The sequence below is a fragment of the Cucumis melo genome, chromosome 2 (genome assembly GCF_025177605.1).
Source record: "Cucumis melo cultivar AY chromosome 2, USDA_Cmelo_AY_1.0, whole genome shotgun sequence".
Classification (NCBI taxonomy): domain Eukaryota; kingdom Viridiplantae; phylum Streptophyta; class Magnoliopsida; order Cucurbitales; family Cucurbitaceae; genus Cucumis; species Cucumis melo.
Window position 1 is genome coordinate 965,169 of NC_066858.1, and position 13,490 is coordinate 978,658.

General features: G+C 29.0%; 1 protein-coding gene across 1 annotated transcript; it reads left to right on the forward strand.

Annotated features, from left to right (window-relative positions):
• The first annotated feature begins 6,527 nt into the window (after positions 1 to 6,527).
• On the forward strand, positions 6,528 to 10,269 carry LOC103492192 (transcription factor bHLH96-like). The gene is made up of 3 exons (XM_008452455.2): positions 6,528 to 7,309; positions 8,778 to 9,329; positions 9,905 to 10,269. The coding sequence occupies exons 1-3, from the start codon at positions 6,872 to 6,874 to the stop codon at positions 9,998 to 10,000; spliced, it is 1,086 nt and encodes a 361-aa protein (XP_008450677.2). The 5' UTR covers positions 6,528 to 6,871; the 3' UTR covers positions 10,001 to 10,269.
• The last annotated feature ends 3,221 nt before the right edge of the window (positions 10,270 to 13,490 follow it).

Below are 13,490 nucleotides of genomic sequence, written 5' to 3' on the forward strand. Positions count from 1 at the left end.
TAAAGATTTATTTGACATATCTAGCTAACTTGCTTAGTACTGATTGGCAATTAAAAGTTTGACTAATTAGGTTGAATAAACATGATTAAAGGGAGCCAGATAACTCATTAATACTTTTTTATACATATATGGAATCTATATCTAAAATTTAAATTAACCATCGGTTTTCAAAAATAGTAAAATAAGCCAACTTATTAACAAATATAGCAAAATGTTTATTGTAATTTATCGGTGGGATGGTAATCTAGACAATGATATTTTGCTATAGACAATGATATTTTATTATATTTTAAGTAGTTTTATCCATTTAAAACAATTACTCAAATAAATATCTAATGATTTATCCATTACAAATTACATTACCATGAAAAGTTGAAGTAATCTTACGTTGTGTCTAGTTTACTTTAAATAGTTTAACACCAAAAAATGTGTTTTTCAATTATTTAGAATGATTGAGGCACTGAGTTTGGTTATTATAATTTGTGTCTTTCATGTATGTATGTATATATATATATATATTTTGTTAATATTATAATGATATATACAATAATAGATCAATTTTAGAAGTGGTTTAATTTGGGTATTGCTAAGGTGGGGCCTCTCCTAATAAAATTTGATATGGTTTGAGAATGAACTAAGGCAGAAATTATTGGACACACGTGTGATATATATGCTCTAGTAGAAAGAAAAACTATTAATTCCATGTGTGGTGGCTACATTTATTGGACTCTACCACTTTTGTAACGCCCCAAAAATTTAGATAATTTATTGGGCTTATTTTGAATCCATTTAATGAGAATTATTTGATTTATGTGGGAATTGAAATTAATTAAATATTTCTTGGATGAATATTTAATTAATTAGAGGTTTTAGCATGTGTTGTTTGTTGAGATTTTGATTAGATGGTAAGTTAAGAGAATTAAGTAAAGTTGTGGATTTTAGTGTTGTTGAAGTTGAATTTAATTAAATAATTATGGATGTTATTTAATTAAATTGTCGGGTGGAAAGTTTGTTGGAGATTCAATAATTATATGTATATGTGGAAATATATATATAATTATTATGTTAAAGGAAAAGATAATTATATTTGTTGAAATATAATTATTTAAGGAAAAGATAGTTGTATTTTGGGGAAAGGATATTTATTAAAGGAGAAAAAGTAAAATAATTATATTTTGGGAAAATATAATTATTTGTAAAAGGATAATAATTATTTTGGAGAAAGATAAATAATAATTAATTATTGTGGAAGATAATTAATTATTTTTGGAGAAGATAAATAATAATTAATTATTGTGGAAGATAATTAATTATTTTGAAAGAAAGGTAAATAATAATTAATTATTGTGGATGATAATTAATTATTCTGTAGAAAGATAAATATTGTTTATGGAGTGAAGTTGTTATGGTTGAGTTAAGATAATTCATGTTGGAAGTTATAAGTGATTTATTAGAAAAGATTTGATTGATTAAATTAATTGAGGACTTAAGTTAATTTGAGATTTTGGAGGGAAAAGTTAGTTTTTGTAGAATTGTAATTAATTGAGTATATATATATAGATATATATATTTAATTAATAATTTGGAAAAGTGTAGTTAATTATATTATGGAATATAATTATATTTAATTGGAAAAGAAAATAATTCATGAAGAGAGAGATGATTGATTTTGATTGGACGAAAAAGATATATATTTATAAGAGAGAATAATGGTTTAAATAAATATATATTTATTGTAGATTTTGGTGAGAGAAAAATAATAATAATAAAGAAGTATTATTATTATTACTAATGGTTATAAATGCCTAAGATTAAGGCATTGATTTAGGAAAGATAATGGGAATAAAGATATATGTATATTTTTTTGGTATTATATATATATATATATCCTAAAAGGAAAAGGAAAAGGAAATAATAATAATTATTATTATTATTGTTATTATTTGGGTCTATAAATAGCATTGGAATGCTTAAGATGGAATTAAAAGAAAAAGAAAAAGGTTCTTTATCTTCTTCTCTAAGATAACCCTCTGCTGTCGCCGCCTCAGTTAAAGTTAAGATTGGTCTCTTTGGAAGCTTGAGGATTTAAAGTGATGAATTAAGAGGATTTTTCGACCTCCATTTGAGTAACCTTGGTAAGCAAATAAAATTAAATTAATATTTTATTAATTTAATTTTGGATCTATTTGAGGTTCTTTAAAGGTTCAATTGGCTAAACTTTTTAAGATCTGAATCTTGGATTTTTCCCAATCAAGGTTGAATTGGTTTCAACCCTTTTTTTTAGAAAGTTAATTAATTTGGGAGAATTTTTGGATGTTAGCCAATTGCTAATTTCATTAATTAAGATACTAAGTGTTCCTTTTATGATTAGGATCAAGTTAATTGGAGAATTTTACTGTCAACTAGGGAGTACCTTTGTTTGGCTAAAATCTCCAGGTAAGAGATTCTCCTACTAGACCTTCGAACTGAATTCAAGAGACCGCATGTAATTATGATTATGCATTGATGGTAGCTAAAATGCATAATTTGATGATAATGATTATACTGAGATTATGATGATAGTTGATGTTGATGATGATGACTGAGATTATTATGTTGATGATTGATGATGATGACTGATGTTATGTTAATGACCGGTAGTATGTTGTTGATGACTGTTGATGATTGTTAATGCATGATATATTAATCACATGATTAAGGACATTAAGATTAATACTCATGCCATGTTATGATGTTATGTTATGCTACATGCTATGGATAGGGTGTTCTGTTAACTTTGTCTATCAGAGTCGTACCTGCATGGGTGTCCTTCGGGATCACCACCTATTTAGAACTGTGTGGTCCGACGGGACGCCAGTCTAGCATGGATATAGATATGATTCGAGTGATTCGACGGGGTCCTCGCATCCCGATTGTCTTAGTGTTACCCCCGGGTTCACTACAGACCAGCATGTCCTAGGTGCTCCCTCGGGACACCGAAGACCAGATTTTCGTTCCTACGGGAGCGCATGTTGCACGTGTTCGGGAACGTGCCAGAGATTGGGTACCATTTTCAGGACTCTAATGGGAAGTTAACAGACACCTAGCGGGACTAGTAGTAGGTCCCTTACTGAGTATATGTTTATACTCACTCTTTCTATGTTTAACATTTCAGGCGAAGGTAAAGGTAGAGGAAAGCTGGCGAGCGACAGAGAAGGATCCGTGACATGCCATATGGGGACTCAATTTTGCTTCCGCGTTTATGTTTCAGTGTTTTAATATTCCGTTTTTAATGAAAAATTTATTCTTCCCTCGTTTCAAAAAGTGTCTCTTGTCATTGTTTCTTTTTAGTAACGACCTCAGCTTAGTATAAAGAGTTGGGTCGTTACAACTTTCTAATAAAATTTTGATGTAGAATGAAAGATTAAAACTTAAGAAGACAAAACTATCAAAGTCTTGATTTTATGAGAAATGATATCTACTACAATAAATGATATTACATTAATTGTACTTAGATTTGTTTAACTATACATGTAAGAAAATATATCAAATATATACATGAAAAGTTAATTATATTTTCATCAATGTATACTACTTTTGATTTATGTATCTAGATCGATATATATATTCATGCATGTAAATTTACATTTACTATTGTTTGGGTCAATATGTTAGGTATTTGGTTAATTTGTAGATAGAACACATTGAATAATAAGTGATCCCAAGGTCACTCTTGCTAATTTTACACTGTAGTAATAGACATTTGAAGAGCAATTAGATTATTATAGAACACAAATGTGAGGCTGTTGAGATTATTCTTTTATATGTCTAGGAGAGTTCGGTTTGAATTCACTTAAAAAAAAGTTTAAAATACACTTCAAAATCTATTTTTAGAGGTCGTCAAACATCCTAATTTTTTCTGACTTATAGTGTATTCCAAACATACTCTAAGTTCCTTGAGGATATGAAAAGTTATCCAAATAATTTATGTAGTTGTATGCTGCTGCTCATCATCGATCTAATATGTTTTGCCTCTAGGTTTGATCTTCCTACCATATGGATTTCTCTAGTTTTCTTAACGTTCTCATAAATAATTTGTTTCTATCACAAGAACCATACAATTTCAATAGACCATTATTGTTGTGGAAGAGTAATACCATAGTTAATTAGTTGCTCCCTTTGATGTAATACCTTGAAATCCATATATATACTTGAATTGCTCTAAGGCATTGTTCTCCATTAGTTGTTGGAGATGTTCCCACACACTTTTACATACACATTTACATTGTTTAACTCTAACAATGCGTTAGTCGGCCATGAGACAGAAAGAACGAATTCATTAGAGAGAATATTACAAAATACGCCAAAATGATAGCATCTCCTAAGATTAGAAAGTTCATATAACGAACTTTCTCTAAACTCTATAGTCTTAATTGTAAATATTCTGTAAGGGTAAATATACAAATATATTCTACTTAAATTTGAGTAATTAAAACAACACACTTTTGTAATAAACTTCTGTGTTTCAATCATTCAAAGCATTACGAAGGAAAGAATGAACATTGATCGATTAATTTAATTTCTCTAATATAGTTAAAACTATAGCTAACAAGTTAATTTGAAATTACAATTGTTGTTATTTAATTTATTCTTTTTTTAAAATCAGAATAATATTTTTAATAAGGGTATTTATTTCATTAATTTATAATAATAATTTTCATACACACCACAACAGATCAGTTGCCAGTTGGGTCTATGGGTATTTCTTTAATAGGTTTTAAATTTTGTATTTCTATATCCAAAAAAGAAAAAAAGAAAAATGGTTTGGTATACTGAAATTGTTTTTGTTTTTATTGTACATATCTTCAAGGGTTTGACCAAAAGATTGCCCAATTATATATATATATATATATATATATATATATATATATATATATATATATAAAAGATTGTCTGTTTTTGTATTTACATTCATTTTGCAAAATATATTCCAACAATATATGTGATTTATTTCAACATATCTATTTTAGTTTTATGACTTCCTCTTTATAACGACAATTCCAAGTTGTCTTTTTCTTTTTTTAAAAAAAAAAATTGTTTCCTCTTTTTATAGGAAATTCAAAGTTTTGTTGTTTTTTTTTTCTAGAAAAAAATCTTCCATTTTCTAAGTTAATTTGTAAAAAAAAAAAAGAAGATAGAAACATTATATTTGAAGTTAACGGCATATACGAAGAATTCCATTGTTGAAGATGAGGTAGAGTAGCATCGCAACACTACAAAGGAACGTTGCAATACTTCGACATAGAAGCAAAGTGATTTGACAAAAGCCAAGAGCATTGCCACGCTCTCCCTTGTTTTTGCCACGTTACGAGGCAAAAAAAAAAAAAAAAAATTAATAAAAGTTAGTCTAAGCATAATTTAGATCTCTCTAGGTCAAGAGTCCATATAATATATAGCTTAGGATTATGATAGGATTTATCTTCGTTTTAAATAGACAAAACGAGAAACTAATTGAAGAGAAAAGACTCTTAATATTACTTTATGCTCGTTGAAAAGGTTGTTGAATTACATCTTGAAAAGCATACAAAGAAATTCAAAGGCACGACGAGAACGAATGTGGCACACATCAAGAGTTGTTATTTCTTTCGTAGATTTTATTAGGATATCTTTTGTTAAAAGTTGTTATTTTAGTGGAGATTTTGAGTTTTGAAACATTATTAGTGATTCAAATTTTGGTTCTATTAATTGATTTTAATTTTTTTTAAAAAAATCATCACATTGTAGTAATTAACTATCTTGCATGTTAAATTGAGATCAAGTAGCTGTTTGGTGATCTTTTACGCACTTTTTATTTTTTAAATTTAGTTAAGAATAATTTACATAGTTTCTCTTAAATAAAAATATACAAAGGAGGGTAAAGTAAACAAAAATTTATTTCAAAATGAGGAATTTTTTTCTTGAAATTTGATTTTGATATCTGTTTGATCTTTAAAGTTTCAAATGTGGATATTTTACACCGATATTATACTAATACGTAACCCATAATTTGATGCTTGAAATGAAGCTAATTACTATTTTCTATAGAATCAAAAAGAAAAATATGTCTTTATAGCAAGTTAAACCTAAGTCACATTTTAATCGATCAAATCAAGTTAACCCTAAACTTAATTGGGTCGATCATGCATTTTGCAATATGATAGCTTGACCTTAATGCGATCAAGATAACACTATTACCAATAGGGTATAACTTTTAACCGAAACTATATACTCGGTTGATCTAAAATCTCTCACCCATAATATTCAAGAGAAAAAGAAAAAAAAATAATTCAACAAACTACAAAAGCATATATGATTAATAAATAATCTCAATGCAAACACTAATCAAGAAAAGACATACCCTAATATTTTCAATTAACATTATTAAAAACACAATAATAATAAAACCAATATTCATTGAAACAAAATAAGAGAAAAATCTAACAAAATTTATGAGATCTCAAATGTTTCCCTCCTACCAATTAATAAAATAAATAAATAAAAATACCCTTCAAGAATATAATTTTGTAGCTTCACGTGCAGCCTAAGCTGTAGATTTGAAAAAAAAAATTCCCTATTTTCTTTTTCCATTTTCAAAAAAAAAAAATAAAAACCCAACTTTAAAAGCTCCAATTTTTCTCATCACAAACCCCAAACCAAACCCAACCATTTTAGGTTTTCCCCCTAATTTCCCCTTTTTTTTTTCCCTTTTCTTTTGGGTCCTTCTCTTTTCCCCTCTTCCTATCTCCCAAAATACTTATAATAATTTCATTTCAAATCCCTCAACTAATTTTCTTTATTTTACCAAAATCAACACACAAAAAGAAAAAAGGGAAATTTTTTGTACCATTATATTATGGCTCTAGAGGCAGTTGTTTTCCCACAAGACCCTTTTGTGTATAAAGATCATTTGTTCAATTTGGTGAATTCTTCTTCAAGCTGCCTCAACTTCATTGATCATCATCAAGATAATGACTTTTATTATCTTCCCGACCTATCAGTACAGAACAACTCTCCAATATTTTTGGACGATGATCATTATAATTTTAGTGACGAATTATCAGGACGGGTTGATTCGACGACGTTGATGACGAGCGAGATGAAGGACGGAGGAGGGAGCGAGCGGTTGGGGAGACGGCGGCAACGGCGGAGGCGAGGGAAAACAGAAAAGAACAAGGAGGAAATAGAGAACCAAAGAATGACACACATTGTTGTGGAGAGGAATAGAAGAAAGCAAATGAATGAGTATCTCTCTATTCTTAGATCATTAATGCCTCATTCCTATGTTCAAAGGGTACCATCTCTTAACTTTCTCTCTCCTTTTTTTTTTTCATATACTCTCTCTCTCTCTCTCTCTCTCTCTCTCTCTCTCTCTCTCTCTCTTAATATATAAAAGAAAAGAAAGCACACTTTTTTTCTTTTTTTCTTACCTTACCCATAATGTAAAAAGAAAATGGCCCATTTCTCTCTTTTTTATATTTGAAATAGAGAAAGTGAAAAAAAAAAGGTTTTTAATTTTTATTGGTGGAGCTATAATTGTTTTTACATAGGATTAAAATAAAATTTAAAAAAAAAAATAGTGGGAGAAGTTTGAGAAAAGACTTTTCAAAAAAATAAAATTAATAAAATATTATACTTTCAAATTTTGTTATGTGTTGAAAGGTTTTTGCACTTTAAAAAAGTATGTAAAATTTGAACTTTTTTTAGCTAATAGGTTTTGCTATTTTAAAAATAGAAAATTATTTTTGGAATGAAAAAGATTTTGTTTAATGTTATGTAAGATAATTATATGTACATAAAAAAAAAAAAAAGTAAAGCTAGAAGTTCTTTTATACACACTTCCAACCTCAATGTTAATAATGTTCAACATGAGAAAGAAAAAAAACTAAAAGAATTGTCATATGGAACTATGTGAATTTGGTAGACCAAGTACTATTGTTGTTCAATTAAATTTTACCGTTGTAAAAATGATAGTTGCACGAGAAGTTGTACCTAATCATCGCTCAAACGAATATAACTCAATTAGTATAAATTAGCTTAAACTATTGAGATCTCAAAGTTAGAGCTAATTCAATTCTCTCGTTTGGGAACTTTTGAAAAATAAAGTTTCTTACTTTTTGATTTGGCGAATTTTTATTGGTTAAAGAACGATTAGTAGGCCCTACTTATTCAAAGGAATACAATAAAAAGATACCCATAAAGAATACTAGAAGTAAAAAAAGGTAAATGGATTAGAGGAAGTTCTACTCACTAATGATGAGAAGGTAAAATACCATTCTTCCTTTTTGATTCTCTCAATGATTTTCTTATTCTTCTTTCATTCTTTCTTCACTTTGTCTCTGATCTTTCCGTAGTTGATAAAGAAAGAGAAAGCTCTCTCTCTCTCTCTCTCTCTCTGGAGAAAACTCTCTTCCTCATTACAACACGGAGAATAGACGAACAAAAGAAACGAGAGAACAGCAAAAGAAAAGAAAGAAAGAAAAGTTGTCTCTTTTTTCTGTTTTTAGCCCTCTCTTCTCCCACAACCACCCTTCAATTATAGCCCCAAAAAAAAAATAAAAAAAATCAGTGGGCTAAAAATGATACCAACCAAGACCACGCGCAACAACCCATGGTTTTTGAATTGTAATCATATAATTGACAGAAAAAGAAAGAAAGAAAAAAAGAAAAAACAATTGATGATCTGATGAGTAAAAAAGAAAAGTTGAAAAAATAATGAAGATGTCATGAATTTTTTTTTTTTTTTCTTTTGATTACTGCAGGGTGACCAAGCCTCAATCATAGGTGGTGCTATCAACTTTGTTAAGGAACTTGAACAACAAGTACATTTACTTAGTGCTCAAACATATCATGTAAACCCTTTTTTTCCTTCTCATGTTCCACCAAATAACAACATTATTTCTTCTTCTTCTTCTTCTTCTTCTTCTTCTTCTTCTTCTTCTTCTTCTTCTTCTTCTTCTTCTTCCTTTCCTTTCTCTCAATATCCTTCCTTCACTTTCCCGTTTTCTTCTTCTCCGTCCTCGTCGTCTTCTTCCTTTTCTCTCGACGACAATAATAACGCTTCAACCGTTGTTGCCATGACGACATCTAACAACTTGAACAACATGAACAACCTGAACAGTCTGATTCAGACTTCTATTGGCGATATTGAAGTCTCTATGGTTGACTCCCATGCAAACCTTAAGATAAGATGTAAAAAGCTTCCTAAACAGCTTCTTAAGATTGTTTCTGGCTTGCATTCCTTGCATCTCAGTGTTCTTCATCTCAATGTCTCCACTGCCCATCAATTTGTCCTCTACTCTTTCAGTCTCAAGGTAATTAATTTTCTCTCATTTATATTTCTCTCTTTTTTTTCTCCTTTTATAAAATGTGGGGTTGAGAAATCGAATCTTTACTTAACTAAGGAATTGTTTGAAGTAGTAAGTTGAGTTTTGAAGTTGAAAGTTAATATATCTTAGAGTTAAAAAAGTTTGTGTGTTGAGTGTAGAATATAAATTTAGTTTAAAGTTAAACATCAAAAAGAGAAAAGAAATAAGATGCTTTTTGATAGATGTGCAAATATCAATAGAGTCAAATTATTTAACACCATCTCATGAAGTTTACCCTAAAAGTAATGTTTGATTTTTTTTTTTATATTTTAACGTGTGTGGGTGTTATTATTAGGTTATTTTATTTCGCCCACACTTTTCATTTTCTTAATGTTATTTAGCTAGTTTTGACTCTTATTGGTAGGTTTTGAAAATCTTTCTTTAAAGGAAATGTTTAAATCTAAATGAGTTCATAACTAAAAATGAAATGATTATCAAATTAGGGTTTCGAAATAAACGAAACCAACGAAGTCAGTTAATTATTTATGTATTTTGGGTTGAGATTTTTCTTTTCCACATAGGTTGAGGAAGACTGTGGGCTTTCTTCAGTGGATGAGATTGCAAATGGTGTGTATCAATTGCTTTGCAGAATTCAAGAAGAGGCATTCTCCAACTGATCATTTTGAGAGAGAAAGAAAAAAGAAATTTGCATTTTAAATTAGTTAATTATCTTTTAATTTCCTTTCTTTTTTTTTTTCTTTTTCCTTTTCTTTTTTCTTATTTTTTTTTTCTCCCTCTTGATGGAGCTCTCTCTAGGAGCTTCACTTTGTAAACTTTGAGATTGTACTTGTTCTGTTCTTCTTCTTCTTCTTCTTCTTCTGATCTGATCTAAATTTTTGGTCAATTCAACATGTTCTTTGTCTTTTAATTGATTACTCTTAGACTCTGTGTTAACTTCTCATTCTCTCTCTCTCAAGAAACAAACTTAGCACATATGTCTATCGATATCGAGTTATATTTATCTTTATGCATCTCACCGACTTTTGTTTTTCTAAGCATAGATAATAATGATGCTCATCAATAGATAAGTGCACCTGAATATCTCAACTAAGATCGATAGATTCTTAACACTTCTCATTATATTCCCACTTCTCTTCTATTCGAGAGAAACCGCGAGTATAATAAAAAAAGCAAAGATAGTACATTATTCCACCAAATTATTCAATTATAATTTATTACATCACAAATAAATCTTCATACTTTTTTTTTTTTTTTTTTTTTGCAAATATTATTGCATCTTATAAAATTATTGTGATGCTGTTGGAAAGCAACAAACACAAAAATAATAATAATGTAAACTTTAAAAGATCAATTTGAAGAACAAATGTTGATTGTTGATTATATATGTATGTAAGTTAGGCTTACAAGGCTCTCTATAAGGATGATATAAAGCTTGTAATGATTCTTTGGACTTCACTTAATGTGTCTATTATAATACACAAAGATTTTTTCGTATTATTTTACCTCTGTTTAAGGCCAGAAAGGGAGTGATAAAGTCGCGGGTCCGTAGTTTTAAAAGTTACTAAAAAAGCATAAAATTGTTGTTTTTGATCATGGGATCTCGCACTTCTTAACTAAAACAAGAACCTCGACTCGCAAAACAACTTACGAAACACCTTCTTTTTATTTAGTGGACTAATCACTATTGTTGTCGTGTTATTACTGTTGAATTCATTTCCTCGTCGTGTTCTTTTGAACCAACTATTGTTTTGGTTACACAACCGTACCTCTCATGTAGCACGACAATGTCGACAGCATTATTTAGCTGCAAAATCAAGAGATTCATCGATGAAACCATATTTTACAAAATTAAAACATGTAACGTCGTACATTTAAGAATAATCATTTCGCTACTCGAAAATGTAATAGCTAGAGATATTATTAATTACATCCTAGATTCTTAATTCAACACCAAAGAAAATGCTATACATTGGATAAAAATATATATAGAGCAATAATATATAATGTATATGGGACCTCAAATTTACTAGTTTGGAAAAGGAATCAAGAACAAGTGAATCAAGGTACTTTGTACATTGAAGTCTACTTAATGTACTAAATTGAAGAAACAATTATTGTTGGCAAGATTATAACTTAATTTGGGCTAGCTCTTTTTCTTTACTTATATCTTTACACATTTCTTGTGTTGAAATGTTAATTATATCTTTATTAATTTTGAGACCTAAAATAATAAATTATTGTTACCATTAACCATATGTTTTGTTTGATATTGCATCACTGCTACATAACGAACGTTTCATTACTTGGGAACAGTAGAAAGTGAAAAAAAAGTCGTACTGAATTTTTCGAATTTTTCGAAATTCATGATAGTTTTTGTGTCAAAACTAATGCACGTTTTTGGCGAGGGAAGACAACGGAGTTTTTCAAAAAAATTCGAAGTCGATGCATATATAATGAGTTATGTTAATTAGGGTAAACATGAACGATTAGTTTTGTAATTAGGATGGATATATATATATCACAAGAGAAATAGAGTATAGTATATGATTTGAGCAAAGGTGGAATCCCAATGCAATGGGGTAAAAGCTGATTTTGGTTGTGGGGTTATTGAATCCCTTTTAACAGAACATAATAAAAAAGTTGACAAAATAATGGAAAAAAGTTATGGCCATAAATGGTTGGACAGATATTTTATAATGATATATGAATAATATGTCACATTTATAGTAACTTCTTTTTAATATTATTATAAAAGAAAAAAAAAAGTATATGAATATCACTTTCAAAACCATATATTAGCTAATGGTTTAATTTGAATATTATTGTCACTAATAACCAATCAACTTACTTAGAGGCATATATATCAATTATAAAGAAACTAAATCATGTACATGTGTGTTTTTCTTAGTTAGAAAACTTTACCAAGAGATTTCGTTGTTAAGAATAAATAAACGTACCGATTTTTTTTTTTTTTGGCATCCAACGAGGTGTAATATGAAAATTTGAACTTCTAGTCTTAGAAATAAAAGTTTTAGAAAGGGTACGCATAACAACTATTGTTGGAAGCTTTATTGGAATTTATATCTCATAATATATATTATGAGTTGTTTTCAAATATAGCAAAATGAATTAAATATTTGTAAGTTGTATAGCAAAACTTCATTATTTATCAGCGTTAGACAGTAATAGCACTAATAGATGTCTTTCAACATCTATCAATGTCTGTCAATTACAGTAAGTGAAATTTTGCTCTGTTTGTAAATATTTTCAGTAGTTTTTTCTTTAAAACAATTACTTTAATAATATTGTATTAGGAGTATTTTTAAATATAGAAAAGAATTAAAACTATTTATAAAAATTGAAAGAATCAAATCGAGTCAAATCTCTACGATTGGATATAAAAAAGAGAAAAAAGAGAAAATTTTGGGAGGGACATGGTATCAATCATAGAGAGCAAAGGTAGGGAGAGCATTGCAATAACTATCATGTGGCATCGTTGCATATCGAAGCATTCTTGTGCACACATGCAATGCCATGGCACGGTGACATTGTCTTGTGGAACTATGGTGCCAACTTTCCTAGCTAATTTAAAAAGATAGTGTATTTGGAAGACTATTTAAGATCAAGGGTTTCCCAACCGACGTAGACATAAAATTTTGGAGCCATAGAGTGAGTTCTTCTACATAAAAGGTTAAAGAGTGAGAAATATTGTTCGGAAGCTATTTGTTGGAATGTCTTGAATTTTTGTATGTTGTGTTACGAACAACATAGCTAGCTAGTCGTACAGGATCTTGCTGACACATATATCTCTACGTCAATCTCTATACGTTTTTGTATTACCTAATTGTTGATTTCACAATAATGTTCAAGATCCCAAGGTGCAAAGTCAAGGTGTGATTGAAGGACTTCAACTACCGAGAATCACTTCAAGGGTAGTTCTTTACACATTCTTTTTACTGTTTCATATTTGATAACTTGTATGAGAATGTGTTTTCGACAATTATATATATAAGCGGCTAGATTCGTTTGTTTTAGGATTTTGATGAACTTATTCATGGATTTTGGTTAATGCATTGTACTTTTATAGATAATGTGGAATTGAATGTTTTTTCAAATTTTCAAAATCGCTCGTGGCTAAAAAAGATT